Source organism: Alosa sapidissima, chromosome 19 (assembly GCF_018492685.1).
Source record: "Alosa sapidissima isolate fAloSap1 chromosome 19, fAloSap1.pri, whole genome shotgun sequence".
In the NCBI taxonomy this organism is placed as follows: Eukaryota; Metazoa; Chordata; class Actinopteri; order Clupeiformes; family Clupeidae; genus Alosa; species Alosa sapidissima.
Window position 1 is genome coordinate 6362734 of NC_055975.1, and position 17941 is coordinate 6380674.

At 42.4% G+C, this 17941-nt stretch overlaps 3 protein-coding genes across 6 annotated transcripts in view; 1 reads left to right on the top strand and 2 right to left on the bottom strand.

The window, feature by feature from the left end:
• The first annotated feature begins 570 nt into the window (after positions 1 to 570).
• LOC121693785 (monocarboxylate transporter 10-like) lies at positions 571 to 5113 on the top strand. Its single transcript, XM_042073464.1, has 8 exons — positions 571 to 1152; positions 1546 to 1761; positions 2031 to 2243; positions 3483 to 3634; positions 3731 to 3893; positions 4159 to 4362; positions 4485 to 4684; positions 4794 to 5113. The coding sequence occupies exons 1-8, from the start codon at positions 921 to 923 to the stop codon at positions 4908 to 4910; spliced, it is 1497 nt and encodes a 498-aa protein (XP_041929398.1). The 5' UTR covers positions 571 to 920; the 3' UTR covers positions 4911 to 5113.
• Positions 5114 to 6234: 1121 nt separating this feature from the next.
• On the bottom strand, positions 6235 to 12172 carry LOC121693509 (kelch repeat and BTB domain-containing protein 11). 2 transcript variants are annotated; one of them, XM_042072967.1, is made up of 2 exons: positions 11598 to 12172; positions 6235 to 10741 (listed from the first exon to the last, which is right to left on the bottom strand). In XM_042072967.1, exon 2 carries the CDS (start codon positions 10466 to 10468, stop codon positions 8327 to 8329), a length of 2142 nt encoding a protein of 713 aa, XP_041928901.1. In that variant the 5' UTR covers positions 10469 to 10741; positions 11598 to 12172; the 3' UTR covers positions 6235 to 8326. The 2 variants fall into 2 exon arrangements, with proteins under 2 accessions (XP_041928901.1, XP_041928902.1); XM_042072968.1 differs by lacking the exon at positions 11598 to 12172 and adding an exon at positions 11049 to 11147.
• A 1629-nt stretch (positions 12173 to 13801) lies between these two features.
• Positions 13802 to 17941, bottom strand: part of arhgef10 (Rho guanine nucleotide exchange factor (GEF) 10) — a 54444-nt gene continuing 50304 nt past the window's right edge. For all 3 annotated transcript variants that reach the window (XM_042072029.1, XM_042072028.1, XM_042072027.1), the window contains 2 exons: positions 16227 to 16349; positions 13802 to 15475 (listed from right to left, as the gene is read on the bottom strand). In XM_042072029.1, coding sequence (XP_041927963.1) covers positions 14985 to 15475; positions 16227 to 16349 — 614 coding nt within the window. In that variant the 3' untranslated portion in view covers positions 13802 to 14984. The remainder of the gene's footprint in view (positions 15476 to 16226; positions 16350 to 17941) is intronic.

Consider the following 17941-nt stretch of genomic DNA (forward strand, 5'->3'; position numbering starts at 1 on the left):
TGAATTCCAGAACAATGCCTGATAACATTAAGCCCTGTAATACAGAATCCATTTAAACACATCACATTTATTACATATTTATAGAAAATATTAATATTTACTTACTGATATTTTGTCTTTAGGCCTAAAAACTGATTGTCTTTTGATTTTGCAGTTAATGTATAAATTGCTCTGTCAGGGTAGGGGTATTTTGCTCCACCACTGGCATGGCACAGCTGGCCCCCACTTTACATAAGGAATACTTCATAACTCAAAACTAGGAAAACATTCAACACATTCTGTTTTACAGCAATGATATTTTCCCCCATCCTACCCCAGTATGTCCTCTGTCCTAGGTTAACGTAGCCTGCCATGTGAAAGACTAGGTTTATGGTTCATTGGAACTAATGGTTTATCTTACATTTGACGGTCAAATTAATTTTTACAACAATAACACAAGTTGTATTTTCTTAAACTTGACACAAATTGCAACAACAAAAAAGAGAGAAGAAAGAGGAAAAAATAACTGTTGTGTGGACATGCGAAAGTAACAACGTTCATGATTTTGTCACTGTGGCAACCAGAGATTCGAGAATCCATGGTGGCAACATCGAACGTCATGATTGCTAATCAACTTAGACTAGCCACATTGACAAGGTTGTCTAACGTTATCGGAAAAGGGGTGCAAGTTGATGATATGAATTGGAAATAGCTTTTAAACAAACTTGCCAACGTGTCTTGCTGAACTGTGCTAGTTAATGAACACATATGATTACGGTGTTGGGCGAGGTACTTCAGTACTGGTCTAAGATGCTGCCCAGGTGTTTGTACGCCTAACGTTAACCATCCAGTTGATTAGCCCAGATGATCACAACTTTTCTATCCTCATGTTTTTGGCTGAGTTAGTAATTAATTAATTTACTTCATAGAAATTATTCATAATGCAGCTTTTTCGGAGTGCTATTCCATTCAGACGTTTTTATTCTGATGGAGAACCCGCACCACCAGCCAGCAGCACACCTGTCATCAGACCTCCTCCAGATGGTGGCTGGGGTTGGGTGATTGTATTTTCATCTTTTCTATATAACGTGTTGGTCTTGGGCTATCATAACTCATTTGGAGTGTACCTTATCAGTCTTCTTGACACATTTGGAGAGACGAGCCAAAAGACAGGTAAGAGGACAGTATAGGCTAGGGCCTACGTTAGATAAGATTCCATGTAGGCTAGTGTAGACTGGCAGCTTTGTAGGCCAAATGAGAGGAAAATACCATAATGGCCACCTGTTGAGGACATATTAATGTAGGCTTCGCTATCTCATCTCAAAAAGATCTCATTAGACAACAACTTTTGGGGGTAGTAGGCCTGTAGGCTACTGTTAACCTTTGTCCTAAGAAGACAAACACACTGTAGGCCTACACAAAGATTACTTAGCAAGCTGAAATATCATGTGGATCAGATTAAAAAGAACTGTTGCGAATGCACTATGTATGGTGAAACATTAATGTAAAAGCTAATATAAAAGGGGGGGAAATCCTGAAATGTATTCACATTGACTTGTCTTCCAGCCTGGGTCGGATCTATCAGCTATGGTTTCATCATGATCTGTGGCCCATTATCAGGGAAGCTAACTGTGAAGTATGGTGCCAGAGAAATCTCCATTATTGGATCCATTATCATCATGATCTCCATCATATGCTCTTCTTATGCCTCTTCCCTGGGTGTCCTGTTCTTCACGCATGGCTTTCTCACAGGAGTGGGTTCAAGCTTCGCTTTCACTCCAGGTTTTGCATAAATCACAATTTATTCTTTGAATACAATGCAATGAAATAAGAAGCTGGCCTAATCTCGCAACAGATTCTATCTAGAGGGATTGCAGAGCTACTTGAATGGAACAGTTTTGAACAAATCTTTGCAGTGGTTATGATGCCAACAACATTGTTAATGTTTTCTTTAACACTGAGATTGTACAGATAAGTGACAGATATTATAGTGTTATCTGGAGCAGCTGTCCATCTACATGTGCTATGCCACTTTCCTTGATGCATGGCAGGCATGATCATGATAAGCCAGTACTTCACGACCAATCGAGCTCTGGCCACTGGGATAGTGATGTCTGGGGGTGCAGCAGGTGCTCTGGTCCAGACCCGTCTCCATCAGTACCTCATCAACACGTTGGGCTGGAGACGGAGCCTGCGGGTCTTCTCCACTCTCATGATCCTGTGCATTATGGCAGGCTTCACCTACCTGCCCCTCAATCCAAAAGGTACCCCACCCCTCACATTCATATGCTACAGAGGCTGCCCAAAGTCCTTTTAGGCAAGGCGCTCACAATTTGTACAATGTATTCACAATACATCACGATTGCCACAATGTATTCATACTGTATGTCGACTTTTGGCCGTGGAAGGGGCAGGATATGTGTAGACCAGTGCTTCTTAAACTAGGGGTCTGGACCCCCAGGGGGGTCGCCAAAAATATGGGAGGGGTCGCAAAATGATTTTTCTAAACATTTTTAGACAAACATGTTTAAGAACTGGGATATTCAGCCCTATATGTAGGCATACAATTTACAGTATACAAGGATACAAGGAAGTTTAGTGTACATTATAGTATACAGTGTTTCCATAATGTTCCTCTGAAAGTGGATGCTCTGTACACACATCTCTTTAGTTTACCAGTGACAGAACACAATGCAGCCTTCTTTTGCCACAGGATCGCCAGTTATACATTGAGTGACTGCTAGTTATCCATTGGAAAATTATTAATCAGATTGTTAAAGGCTGCTATTGATAGTACCTTTGGTGTTGCACAGAGGACCACAGGCTCAGTCCCTGCTTCAGTCATTGCAAGCGCACCTGATTGATTAATCATCCACTATGTGGATACTGTTTTTTGGAATTGATTTAGATTAAGTTTTATTTAGTATAATTTGTATTTTAGTATATTTAGTATATTCTTTATCTTCTACAGTTATTATTGCTTAGTTGTGTTTTTTTATATTATATACTGTTAATTACTTTTTCTGCTGTTAGTGAATGTGTGTGTGTATGTTGTCTGTATGCTACTGTGACCTTGAATTTCCCCTAGGGATCAATAAAGTATTTATCTATCTATCTATCTATCTATCTATCTATCTATATCTATCTATCTATCTACATAGCCTAGAGAACACATAGTTTTTGCCGGTTGGAGAGAAGGGGGTCGCGGGACTTGGCCAATGTTTTTTGGGGGGTCGCCAGACATAAAGTTTAAGAACCACTGGTGTAGACAACTGCCATATTGGCGTTACAAACTAACCCCATGCCTTTCTATGGAGGATTTTTTGAGTGCTGTGTCTTCTCATTAGAAAGTCTCTGGGATTCCCTACACTGCATGGCCTCTCATGCAGATTCAATAGATAAACCCATAAAAAACATCCGTAATATACTAACTGCTTATTTAGGGGTCAGTCCTGATAATATTCAGTCTTGCATATGCATTTGCATTTGTATTCCTATTGCAGGTTACAAAAGAAGTGTTGCTGATAATTTGAAAACCTCACCTTTAAAGAAATTTGTAGTTGATCTTGGTTTGTGGAAAGACACCGTCTTCCTCATCTGGGTAGTGGCTAATGGGCTGTGTAAATTTGGATTTTTCATTCCTTACGTGCATCTGGTGAGTGTCTGCTAAGTCTATCTGAAATATCATGCATGTGTGTGTCTGTCTCTTCCCCACTGTGAGCCTTGTATCTCTGGACATCTCCTGTTACAGATCAGGCACGCCGTGCAGCTAGACATACCGGTGGACCAAGCCACGAACATCATGCTGGTGTTGGGCCTGAGTAGCATGATCAGTCGCATCATCTTTGGCAGAATCTGTGACTCAGAGAAGATCAACCGCCTCTACTTTAATCAGGCATCTGTGTTTTTTGTAGGTGGGTTCAGCCACAGGCTAGCACAAATGTTATAGATAGCCCATGCTCAAATTGCTCAGATTTAATAGTTGTAATAGTATGTAGATTATCTTTTCTTTGAGAGGGAAAATCAGTTTAGATTTATTCTTGCATACATACAGTAGATATTTGGTAGCTTCTTATACATATATCTTGAATTTATTTTAGGCCAGATCCATGGGAAATGCATCAGCCATAGCCATACGTCTTGCAGAACATATGGATGAGTCTTTGTGTCTTTTTGCAGGCCTCTTATACCTGCTCATCCCCCTTCTTAAATCTTACGCTGCTCTCATTGGCTTTGGTTTTCTGCTGGGTATCGCGGATGCTGGAAATTACATCCTGCTCCCTGTGCTAACCTTTGACCTTATGGGAGCTGAGCGCATGCCTGTTGCCTGGGGGTTCATGCTTACTGTTAATGCTGTCAGCTGCTTTGGACCACCTTTTGCTGGTAAAATATAAGTGTTATTTAGCATACTGTAATTCTAATTTGATTAAATGGACTAGAATATTATCTGGGTTGTCTTTAGAGTGGCTTCATAGCTGATAACTGACTGAACTCTTGTCTGCTAGGCTGGATGAATGACATGACTGGGAGTTACAACCTGGGCTTCATAGTGGCGGGTGCTCTGAATGTTGCAGCATGCTTTGTTTTAGCTATCATACCATGTGCCCAGCGATCTAGACAGACACGTAAGAGCATCATCAATGTCACCATTGATCAAAACAACGAGATCAAGGAGTGGACTGAGGATATTCTCCCTTTCACAGTGGTAAGATCAAATGAACATATCCTGGAATTTGCCTGGTTTTATCCATTGCTTTATAGAACTATTCCATCATAGGAAAGTTTTAGTTAGGAAACATGTTTTTGTCTTTTAGGGTGATCCACCAGCTTCTACTTATGTGAACTACTTGTCCAGGACCAAGTTTCGCTGTCCAGAACTGAGTGATTCGGGACCATCTTTGTCAGATGCCCCTGAGGAGACTCAAATATAGGACACCTGCTAGAAAAAAGGCCTGGTAATAGCATGTGTGCGATTAAATTATTTGAATGAAAAAAGTTATTTTTGTGTCAGAAAAAAATAGCAGTAATGTAGCTGTTATTATATCCTTATTTAAAAAGACAGTACCAGCAATGTCCACTAGGTGACAGTATTTACTTTCTGGGAGTGTAAAGTACTGAGGTGTAATGGAGATTACATCCTAAATTTGATCTGAAATAAATTATCCGAATATATGCAGTATGATTTAGACATTTGAAGTAATAATGTAGAACTAAATTTAAAACAACCATTTACACTGAATTTACATTATGTCTGTTGTTAATGATTGAAAAATGTTGTACAACAGACTTGGCCTTGTGAAATCCTCAGTTAAGTTACATTTAAAGGAACACCAGGCAACGTTTTCGTGTTAATTAATCATCTTCGTAAGTTGGTATATGGTTAAATGACTCATTACGGGGCGAATGAAGGCTCTCGCCCGCCCCTACTGCCTGTAGGAAGAATATCCCACTTGCAAGTTCGGTGTATCCTACCCGCCGACCGAAGCAGGATCAGTTTACAGCACAGAGGCAGGCTAACGAAACGCTAGAGATTGTTGCAAACGTGTGTATAATGGCAGAGCCGGCGAAGAAGCAGTGAAAACCCTTGACGGAAGACGCAAAGAAAAGGAAAAGAGCTTCAGACCGAGCGAGGGGGAGTTTCGTAGAGAAAAAGCATCAGGCTTGCCTGGTGTCCCTTTAAATGTGTTTGACCCTGTACAAAACAGAAGAAAAAAAACGCTTGTGGATGTAAAATAGATAAACAAAATATTATATATAATATTTAGGAATTTGACACTTAATATTATATGTAATAATATATATATAGTTAATAAATTAATTATTCAGGGACAATAGGACAGTAGCACCCATGGTATAACTGTGATCTATCTAACTGGTCACTGAGTTGTCTTAGCAGCCTTCTTTAGGGTTACCAAGGAGGACAGACAACAGGGTGCACTTTCCAATATAGCTGAACATGGCAATTAGTAGTAACAGTATGTTAAACACATCAGTTTTGGTGTCAGTATCTACTGTCAGGAACATTAGCCTTCTGTTCAGGGGACTAGCACAGAATTTAATATATTTCATGCCAAAGACTAAGTATTTGCCTTGGATAGTTATATACATACATACATACATACATACATACAAGTGACAATTAAATGTTCTTCAACTAACACAGTGTCATACTTGGTAATACTGTGCTGTATTAATGTTTTTTAAAAAATGGGGGGAAATAAATGGTCTTATTTTCAATAATTCAAAGTGGAAACCTTCATTTTGAATATTTTATTCTCTGTTCTGATTTATCATTGAAATGGTTCGTTTAGCTATTAGAGTAACATTAGTTTGTTAGAAAGCCTTGGACCACAAAATGAAAACCTTGTCAAGCCATTCACTTCAACAGCACACCTAAATTCATTCCTCTTAATAGTCTTGTAATATAATGAAGCCAGCCAGCCAGCAACATACCAAACAAATACATTTAGCAAACCACATCCATATCGTCAATGCAAAACGGCTTTTTTCGAGACTTCTATCTTGTCCCTCTGTGCTTCAGTTGCTCTGAAGACATCATCGAAGTCTTATTAATATTACAAAACAAACAACTCATAGGAAGGGGAGACAGTTGACTGCTAATGGTATTCCATTCTGTAAGTGCAACAAGTTCAAAGGGATTTGGCATACAAACACAATACAAAATCTGTCAGAAGGGTAGTGGAAAGTGCCGTCGATACTCTATTGATAAAATCTATCAGATGCATTTAGAACTAAAGTCTATCATAACGATTCCAGTTTGTGTGGAGGTTGTAGGTCAAAAGTACAGTAAACATTCTGTTATTACTGACTGCTAAATAACGGAAACAAAAAAAAAAGATAAATCTTAGTGCCCAGAGATCCTATTCCAGACTGGGGAAGTGTCTCTTAATTTGACAAAGGCAGGGAGAGTTCAACAGTCGCCGTACATTGACAGAAAAAAGCAGACCATGTGCTAGCCCAGTTCACATTCTTCATATAAAAGCCCCTCTGTCTAGCGGTTGACCATGCTCTCACAGTTCCTATAGCAACACACTGCCACCACCATCGGGGTCTGTTCTGCTCCGCACAATAGCAGCAAGTGGTACCAACCTGATTAGAGCTGTGTTATTGCTTAGACAGTGTCATATGTATGGAGATGGAATAGTGTTTCGCTTGTTTGCCTGCGTCACTGTCAGAATACTGAGTGCACTCACCTTGAAGGAATTTTCCAAATGTGCCTTAGACTGACTCTACTCAAAAGCCACCTGATGTTAGCAAAACCCTCCATATTTAAATTGTCTTTGGCAATGTTTTGAGATTACACTTAAAGGAGCCAGGAATGATGATCCCTTTGACTACATATTATTCAAATTACTTATCATTGTCACTTCTGAATTATACCTGTCCACAGTCAATGCACACATTGTGCTCACAACTAGCATATTTACTATTTTTGAAATATTTTATCAACTGAGAATAAGTTCAGGTATGCCTTTTTGTTGAAATCAATATGTGTGGTAATACTTCCATAGATTTCCTCTCCAAATAGTATTTATTGTCCATTATAGTAAAATCATACTTACTTCTAATATAATAGTAATTGTCTTTTATTTGAAGAGGGCTTTGATGTACTGTAGCTGCTCATACACCTAAACAGTTAAAGGTGCAGTCTGTGACTCAGTTGCACGAAAAGTTGTTGACATTTGAGTGCAACAGCCAATCAAATGACCCCCATCCCTTCCATGCTCCTGAAGCACTGCGTTAATTGGCTGGGATTGTTTACAGCTCTGTTTGAGCCACTGTGTTGTTGCCCATTTACAGAGCCAGGACTTTTTGTTAGTGGTAACATCAAACAGACAGCTGGAGGACCAAAGAAGCAATTTGTTGAGTTTGACCAGATTTATCTGGGATTACAACCCCAAACTACAATTTGCATAGGACCTGTATTTGCACAATGGATAGGCTTTGTAGTTTTGATGTGCTATTTTCAACAATGGGCAACGACTTCAGGTTTCTTGCCATTAGCAATACTTAAATGTTCTCAAAACATCTATTTTTAACAACAATCACAAAAATCACCCAAGTGCACAAAACAGACAGTACACAGGAAAAGAAAATAGTAAAAGGATTATGTAAGTGATGTTGCTTCTTGACTTTGTTACAAAACATTGTCCTTTTAAGGCGCCCTTGTAAAACATTTTCCTCCCACCATGCAAAGAGACATTCTATTTTCGAGCAGTTAAACCGGGCATGTCAAACTCCACGAAAAGTAAAGCTTAAATGATTTAATCATGCTTTTTCTCCATTCCAGTTTTTTGTCAGTTGTGAGATGTGGAAGAGAAATGGTCTAATTACATGTTTCTTTCCCCCGCTCGGGCAAACTCAAGATGAATGGAAACAATATGCCCTTTGCCTCGATTGGTGCCTTCAGCGGTTCCTCCACAAATTGTGCATTTTCCTCCTCCACCACAAACTGCAGAGTCTGGGACTTGTTGACACAGTAGATGCAGTTACCAATGACAGCACACCTGAAGGGCTGGGGGCTGCTCTGCTGGAGAGAGGAGCAGTCGTGCCACATCTTCACAATGGTGTTGTACTTGAAGACGTTCACCCCTTGCTCCCTGTTGATGTCAAACCTGTAGATGAAGCTCTTGAGTGCCACCATGTCGGTGGAGCGCTTCCTACTGTTGTTGTAAGGGCATTCTTGCCATTCGTCCCTTTTGGGGTCATACCTCAGGAGGCGGTAGAACAGAGAGCCTCCGGATACATACAGCTCTCCATTGCAGGTGGTGGCCTCGTGGGCTACGGCAAAGGCTCCTTTGGGAAGAGGCGCCACAGTGGTCCACCTGTCCATCCGGGGGTCATATTTCTCCACAGTGAATAAGCACTCGCCACCAATAGCGTACAGGTAGCCATCCACAGATACCAGCTTGAGCTGTGAGCGTGCTTGGTTCATGGGACGCACCTCACTCCAGCGGTCGGTGATAGGGTTGTAACAGAACACTTTGTCAGAGACTTTGCCTTTGTCACCGTAGCCCTTGATACCCCCAGCCACGAAAAGGTAGTTGTACATTGTGCAAATTCCACAGCCCTTTGTGTTTATTTCCTCGGGCATCAGAGTCAGCGCCCGCCAGTCTTTTGTGCTCTCACTGTAATAATAGATCATGTGATTTTCCTCGAAGGAGGCCACGGACAGAGGGCTCTGCGGGCGGCTGTTATTCCGACTCTGGGGACGACTGCTGACACGGTCAAAGACGTCGTTGATCTCGGCCACCATAAGAGACTTCTTACCGTCCATTCTCGTCCTCAGGATGAGATCCCTCTCCGACCCTGTCAGACGGCCATAGACGGCAGGATCCTTCAGCACTTGCAGGAAATGATCACTCATGAACCGGTAGGCTGTCTCCTTCAGCTCACTCAGTCTCTGCTTCTTAGCTATGCTTAAAATCTCGTAGCAGTTCTCTGTGGTGATCTGTTGCGACATTGTATCCATCGCAGCTTGCACGGCACAAGGGATCTGTAGGATCTTGGCTCCAGTAATGACATCCACCACATTGTCCTTAGTTACATTCATTTGCGATGTGTAAACATAGTCTATCAAAGTAGTCAAAGTCTTGTAGTTGACGCCTTTCACTTTAAGAATGTCCCGGGAGAGACGGGCCTTGAAATAGTCACTTTTCTCGGCTAAAACCGATTTATGTGCTTGGATCTTTTGCCCGCCCACTTCAATGACTAAGTCAGGGTTTTCCTTCGATGAAGGGTCTCCTTTGACATTTCCTGTACTTCCCTCGGTCAGCTCTGGGTGTCCATGGACACTATTGTTCTGCGTGAGATGCGACATGTTAATCATATTGCCCAGGTCACGTGATGTCAACAGTGGCTCCTCTGGAACAGAGCTGACATTCTGCATCTGACAGTGACTTCTCACAGCATTGCCCGCTCCGAACAGGGAGGAGTTGTCCAGTTCGTCTTTAGTCTCACTTTTGAAGCAGGGTCCGAGGCTGCAGGGAACCTTTGGCCTGGCGCCGTTGCTCTCCTCCTTTATGCCGTTTTTGTGGAGAGAGTTGTGGTGGTCTCTCTCGGGGTTGAGCTCTTGTGCTTTAGATGTGTCCAGTGGCTGGACATGATCCTGAAAACCACTGTCTCTGGACCCGCCGTCCAGCATACAGTCTCCCACCAATAAACCGATCACTGAGCTCCCCATCTGATCCTCTGGCACATTTGTGTCCCATTCTGTCCACTGTTGATGCAGACTTTGCTCGTCTCGCAGTAATTCCATGTCAGAGGCTGCATATGCTGCTTCAGAAACTCCTTGATTTTTTTCCACAGAGTTGATTGATGTACCAGGAGAGTCAGGGCTTGCTGCATGAAAGATGACGTCAGCTTCCACTGTGAATGTGTTTGGGCCTTGCAAAGCGACATTCACACTCCCTTGGTCAAAGTTCAGACTTTGAGCCGACATGTTGGAAGAAACACAGTCGTTCTGCATTTTGACACATATGAAACCACCTCAGGCATTTATGGAGGAAGCATGCCTCATATGCAGCAGATTCAGGATAGGTGGACTCACTGCATAGGGTCTAATGGCTGAGAGAACCAAGACTCCATTGACTAGTTTTTCATTTCTCTGACCACAAAAATCTTACTTTTCCTCCCTTGCAGCAGTTTGACTGTGTTAGCACTTTAGTCTGGAGTTCATGCAAATATGCAAAAAGTCCAATAAGATCACTGAAGTTCTTTTAAGTCTTGTGGGGCTGTCAACCTGTTTTAAGTGGGGAAAAAAAACAATTAACTGCTGATGTTGACAGTTACAGAAGTTAAACACACAGCATGCACAAAAATCACTAAATAACTGACAGTTTTCTACAGGTTGACTAACTGACTATGAAACATCAACCCATATTTCACCTTTGTATGTCATAGGGACACGACATATCAGTAAACATAACGGAACTCGGAGGGGCGCTATTAGCCTATATTCCGGGCAACCAAATGCATCTTTACAAAAAGTAAGATAACCCGAAGTACGGCTCCAAGATAAATGCTATTAAGTAAAACAAAGTCTAAACCTTGTGTTGCCTAGAATCCCATATCCTTCACGTAGCCTAAACGTCTTAGCACAAAAGGTTTTCTTTTTGTGTTTTCGCGGGATCGAAAATAATACAATCCAAGTGACAAAGAATATGACACAATACAAAGTGAGAGCCCATCCCTATCAGCATGTCATATTCCAACTGCCGACGAACGGCGCAATCCTTTATGTGTGTTAATCACGTTCCCGTGGGATAGACATAAGGAGCATGCTCAGTCAGCACGTCTCTGCTGACGGAGACAGGAGGATTATATGTCAATGAGAGAAAGGAGCATCCCTAGCCCACGATGCATATTATGCTCTTTTCATTTCAATGCATTGCAGGTTGCACCATTATATGGGCGCAGTAGGCTATGCAAAGTATTAGGCTATACATTAACCCTCCATTGTGCAGCTCACCTAATGCGCAACGTTATTGTTTCTTTGCAATTTATGACAGGTTAAGGCGTGGGCCACAATCATGCAGTGCGACAGGCATCCCTAATGGCACATTTTGAAATATAACATCGTTAGGTCAGATACTCACTGAATAATCCGAAACAGTCTGAAGCAAAGGTATTCCTTGTCTCTGGCAAAATCCTGTTATGTAAGGTAGTCGCAGTCCCTAAACGGACTCAGTGATTTTAAGAGAAGCAGTTCAGTCCTTGCTAAGCCGTCGATAGTTAAAACTGGCTATTTTAAATTCCACACCACCACATCACATCGCTGCTCTGACGGTGTCCGCTGTATGTCATGACCCTCCGGTCCGGTGTGGTTTCAGGTATGGGTCAGCACTGACTATTGTCTCCAACTCACGTTGCCTTTGATAGATGCGCCTAGACGAGCAACAGTATGAAGTCCGTCTGGTATCACTCGGGGCTAACAAATGCGCGTTTATAATGGCAACACGCACATGTATTTTCCTCTCCAGAAGCCAGTCGAAATTCCCAGTATTTGTTCAGAATATATTCCGACGGTGTTATCCGATGTATAACCTGCGTGAGTGCCGTGACAGTGTTTTGAATGTACAGCAGACTCGGTTAGTTATTGATCTAAACCACACCCCCTTTTATGTTAACCCTACACACCAACCCAGGTTCTTGCGATGCGTAGTCGCGCTTTGAGGTGCAGATGGACATTCCTGCAGACACGTCGCTCCTCGACGCAGTGAATACCGAGACAGACGATGGGCCTCCCGATTTCTGGAGGGAAAGCCCAGCCTGTCTTTTATGTCGCCCTCATGGAATTTCTGATTGATTCCATGTCACTCCGAAAAACCTCGTGATTACTGTAAAAAGGGAGTATTGTATTACATAGGGTTGTGTAGACTACAGCTAATGGGAGAGGTATGTGACATGACCATTTTTTTTGCACATCCGTGTGCAATATAGTATATTTGTGTAAAATATGTTTGCAATAGCAATTGACTCAGACATTCATAAATAGTTGTATTAGTAAGTGGATCTTACAATAGAGTGAAAAAATATAAATAGTTATGCAACTGCGGTAATTACTAATTGGATACATTTTCTGTTAATTAAGCCAAGTTTTGTTGCAAGGTTTGTCATGGGGATGAGTTCAGTCGTGACTCGCAGGTGGTTATTTTCTGTCAGGGCTTTCAGCTGCAGTTCTTGACATAGCCTACTGAATGGATTTTCACATGGCCTTCATGGTGTAAAAATAGAGGCGCCTTATCAGGCCATCACAGGAACATCACAGATTTATCAACGCCAGGGATTACACAGCATTCCTGCTAGAAGGGAATTCACAGTGAAAGGAAGGGGGTAGGGGGTGTGGGTCTGAGGTTGAGGTCATAGATCTATGGACTGGAGATGAAGGGAATGAGACTTCGCTAATTCTACTAGCCCCAGTCAGATCTCGAGGGAGGCTGGAATGACAGAACTCCTGACTCAGGGATGTCTATCTCTCTGTCTGATGATGCTCTGACTGCAGTTAGCAGGATTTCCTTTGTGAGGCTGCCAGCTGCATAGTACTTGGGGGTGAATGTCGTTGTGCCATACCAGTCATTTATGTTTTTAGTTTTGAGATATGGAATTATGGGGGAAAGTGGCTGCAATTATCACCCTTTTCAGTAGTTACGTTATAGCTAGGACGGAAGCCGACGTGCAGAGAGTGAATGTGAATTTGCAGAAGAAATTATATTAAATAAGTATAATAAATCAGTTTTACTGATATGGGTAGGCCAGAATTAATGATCAGATTAAAATTAACATGCCTATTCATGATTCACAAATACCACGACTAGTGCTGTGTTTGCTGGTGTCCCTGAGAAAAGACATGTTTTGAAGTTTACAGAGACTTTGCCTTTGACCAAACAGTGGCATTCACAGCGTCTGTTTGCACTTGTGCCTAATCTTGCTGCAGCACGTTGACTGAATAGGGAGATAACCTGTAAACCTCAGTCCTTTCTTGAAAACTGCTTGCAATCCATTCTTAAGCACTCATATCACCCAGATCCTTTGGCACTTCAGGCGAGTTCTTGTTCCAGCATGTGTTCAAGGCATACTACTATATAGTTTATCGATGGTTTGGAGCACTTATATAGCTGAGATAATATATAAGACCTGAATTTGTACTGCTGTGGCTCTGGGGAAATGAATGATAAAGTAATGAGAAGCAGGGACCATGTGTCTAAAATGGTCTCATATCCCCAGATCCTGAGATATGCTAAGATTGATGTTTTAGGATGCATAAAAACAATGGCACGACTCAACACATGACTAAAAATGGTTAAATCTTTAGTACAATATTTAATAATTAATCATTTGAGACAAAAGCATAATTTGATGACAACACTAAATATGAAAATACACCAAAAAGATGGATAAAACATTTCATAAATGTTAATATACACATCAGGGATACACAGTACAATGGTTCAGAATAAAGCTCTGGGTTATCTTAAATATATTTTAAGTCTCAAGCTTAATTTAGATGTTTGATGAATTTCTCTTCTTTGATATAAAAGACAAAAACAAAATGACACCTCCATCTCATTCTACAATCACAATGGAAACCTGGCCAGCCAGTATTTCCCCCTCGTATCGTTATTACTCCATAGTTATTACAGAGGCTATCAGCAGAACTGCAGTCAAAACATCATGGCCATTCACTGGGCGTAGTTTACCTCCTACTACTGCATGTGTTGGCCTAAGACACGGAGCAGGTCTCGAAATATTTATGTTGGTAAAGAAGTAAAGAAGAAATCATATCCATGTCTGCAGGGAAGTGTAAGAAAAGATAAGACAAGAGTTGTATCAGGAAGTTGACACATTGTGTTACTTGGATTTCTTGTAGAAACAGCAATAGAAGGATGGAAAATTCATACTATGCAAATTGCATATATTAAGCCAACGACGACTGCAAAGTAGACTCCTCCCTCAGAAGAAAAAAACAAACAAACAAAAGGAGTCAATAGTTGCAATAGAAACACATCCAGTCCATAACAGGATATTAGCCATGTTATTCCTCTTTTGTAAATTTGCTTTATGAAAAGACGTTTCAGTAAACAAAGGTGGGTTATGTGTTCATAACCAGAAGTCCATGTTGCAGGTGCCATGACTAAGTGGTTCCAAAGAGTTTTTGTCTGGGCCCTCCTATCCTATAATTAACACTGTTTTGAAAATCCCTTCAGATTGGAATCTTCATTCACTTAAATGTGATGTACTCATCTCTAAACGGTATTCCCTCATCATGTGACCCAACTATGAGCCTATATGTTCACTAGCAAACAAACTATCAGTGAGTTTCCATAGGAACCTGACTGGATTCAAGTAGGGTAGCAACCCCCTCTTTGATATCTGGCCCTAACAAAGAGCTCATAAAGAATAAACCGTGGGGCACTGTGGGTCTTAGTCTGGTGTGGATGCCCACCCTGTACTACCCTAAGTAGTCCTCCTCCTTTTTCCCCTCCTCACACATTAGCCAGAGGGATCTGCCACACCATAATTGTCGACATGGTTTCCTCATGTCGCGACTGTTTGGTCTTCCTGTTCACCCGGCGGTGACCCAAGCCTCCAGAGACGACGAGCAAAGAGCTCACGTCCACCTTCTGGCTGCGCTTGCCCTTCTGTGTGTAGGCCGGGTCGTTGAGCTGTTCGTAGATGGCGCCGTCCTCCGGGCCGTGCTCCAGTGACCCCTGGGAGAGGGCCAGTGAGCCGCAGGACAAAGCATCCTCAGTGGTGGCTGAGGGGCTACTGGTGTCACCTGTGCAGATGCCTTGCTGGTCCTGGACGCAGTTTGGGGCTGCGCCAGGCGAACAGGGGAGCCTCTCCCCCTCGGGGGGCCCTGGCTGGCTGGGTGGGCTGCCGGCGAGGCTGCCCTGTGGTAGGTTGCACACTGCCGCTGCCATGGTGAGAAATTTGACTGGACTGTTGTGAGCGTGGAAAGACACCATGCCTCTGCCTGTGTTTACAAACCCCATCACACACAAACACAAACACAAAATGTTCACACAAACACAAACACACACACGCACACAAACACAAACACACACAAAATGTTCATTAGTTGAGACTCAAATACTAAAATGTTTTTGCTTAACTTTCCTGAAAATGTGAGAGTAAATTATAAACCCAATTATCTTGTAAGACATTTCATGGTGGTCTCGATCTACTTTGGAGGTGAAGGAGGAATTTAAGGATTCTAATTACAGCTCACTTCAGATGCTCGGTCATCTTAGAGAAACATTAACATGCCACTTGCAGCTCCAAAGTCTCAAATAGTTTTGTGACAGACAAAATATGCACTGCTTAACCCTAGGGCCACACTGTACCTTGCATTGCTATAGACCCCCTTGTCTGTTCAGCCACTGATTGATGTTGCAGGGGCGTAAAACGACTTGCTTTCAACAGCAAACGCAAGGGAGTCGCCCATTTTGATCACAAAGGCCATTTAGCACGGAATGAGGCTCTCAGCCAGCACTCCAATTATCAGGATACAATATCTGTGAGAGAAGGTCAGCTACTAAAATAAACCAGTCTGGGCCTGGTCTTCCTGTCTAATTACTAAACCAACATTACCCCCTCCAGACCCACCTAAAGCTGCATGGCAGCTGGAAGGCGGCAGCGTTGGGTTTTGATGGAAGGAGTTCATTGGAAAGGGTGTCATTATCCAGGATCCACAGGATCAGCATGCTTTATAGGACAGTGCTCACCTGTGACTTTGGGGATTCCCTGGAGTCGAGGGACAGACAGAGCCACGATCACACCCAAGTTGGTCCCCACAAGAAGCAGGCTGTGACACACAAGTAGACTGCTCACGGAAACCCTCTGGTGCCCTAGGAGAGTAAGACACATTTCTACATCCAATTCCTACCACAGTGACAAGACAGAAGAAACTGAATTATTACTTTTTTTAAACCCATTTTACAAGCCAAATGGTAGCCTGAACACTAAGCACTACAGGTTTAATTTGTAATGAAGCTATAACATAATTATGAAGACCTTCTTGAACCCATTTACCATTGAAGTGTAATATTTTATGAGAATCTGTGATTCAGTGTTAGCATGGAAGAATATTAATGGACACTTTCATGGAGCCGCGTAGGTGTGAAATATCAGAAATCTGAGAGAAAGTTACTATGGCAATGGTGCCTAATAGCAAATGGTTTCCTAGGAAACCTATAACATGTTGCTCAGGAACACAATGAGGTTTCACTTCGATATCTCCTAACAATGCATGTGTTCCCCTTCAGGCTGCTCAAGTTAAAATGTTGCACAATATTTCAATAGTTATGCAATAGAGTGAACTAATTGCAACACTTCTGTGAGGCCAGCAGAGTCTTGTACTGGGTAAATGCCAGAGGGAGGAGAGAGTGCTCTGTAACTGATCTAGTAAGGGTTAAGTCGACACAATCAATTAGGAGTAAAATGCTGCTTTGTGATTTCGCCGAGCAACGGTCAACATAGCCCTTCTGGGAACAATGGCTGATTTGGCTCGGAGTCAGTTCACTTCTAATCACCCGCTGTGGGTGAGTTGGCCCATTTGCCTAAGCTAAGCTAACCTCATAGCACATTAGCTTCACCATAGGAACCCTGATACTATAGCAACAGTTAGGAGAGCACGAGGCTAGCAATTACAGTTGCTCAGATTTGTTGCAAATTGAATACAAATGATTCAACTGAAAAAAGGGCTCCAGGTGAATGGGCCCTACAGTGGCATCTGCTCATACGAGTGGTGCAGTTGTGTGTGCTGGGGTCAGCCGAATCTCTCTGACCAGTCGCATGTGTTCTGCTGAGGAACACTGAATAGTCAGAGTGCAAAGCCCTTAATCCCTTGAGGCTGCAAGATTGCGAGATCCCGATGGTGTGGCCTGACCCCTTCTCTGACCCCTCTGAGAAAAAGCATCATCTCTGATGACTACTTTACACAGCTGGACAGAACACGTCATTTTCCAGCTAAGAATGAACTGAAAGACTCGGAACTTGCCTGACAGTCTGGACTTGGCTGACCTTCTACTTTGTTCATTTTAAGGTGGGAAAAAGGCTGATAATTTCTCAACATGTTCAGCACAACCCCCATATTATTCCAGTTCCCCAGGCACAGCCTGTACTTAAAAGAAGCACAACCAACATCAACATGTTATGGGCACATTTCATTCCCCACACAACAGGCTGGCTTTGATGTTTACCTACACAAGGTAGATCACAAGATTAGGACCATTTGAACTTGAGCCATTCTATAAAAACCTATGAAAAAAAAAGCTGGCCTCATGTTACAGTCAGATCCAGGTTTGGACAGAGTACAGTAGGTGTGGACTTCGCCCCCCCCTCTCTCCGAGCTAGCAACTATGTGCAGCAATTGCAGAGGTGGCTGCCCAGAAACACTAATGAAGAGGCTGGAGGTGTTGTTTGCTGGCCCTTGCTTGTT

What these genes read in the sequence shown, in the direction of transcription:
- LOC121693785 (XM_042073464.1), top strand. Translation starts at nt 921, where the DNA reads ATGCAGCTTTTTCGGAGTGCTATTCCATTCAGACGTTTTTATTCTGAT. An exon ending in AGAGACGAGCCAAAAGACAG is followed by an intron (nt 1,153 to 1,545) that starts GTAAGAGGACAG and finishes CTTGTCTTCCAG; the next exon opens with CCTGGGTCGGATCTATCAGC. An exon ending in AAGCTTCGCTTTCACTCCAG is followed by an intron (nt 1,762 to 2,030) that starts GTTTTGCATAAA and finishes GATGCATGGCAG; the next exon opens with GCATGATCATGATAAGCCAG.
- LOC121693509 (XM_042072967.1), bottom strand. Translation starts at nt 10,468, where the DNA reads ATGCAGAACGACTGTGTTTCTTCCAACATGTCGGCTCAAAGTCTGAAC.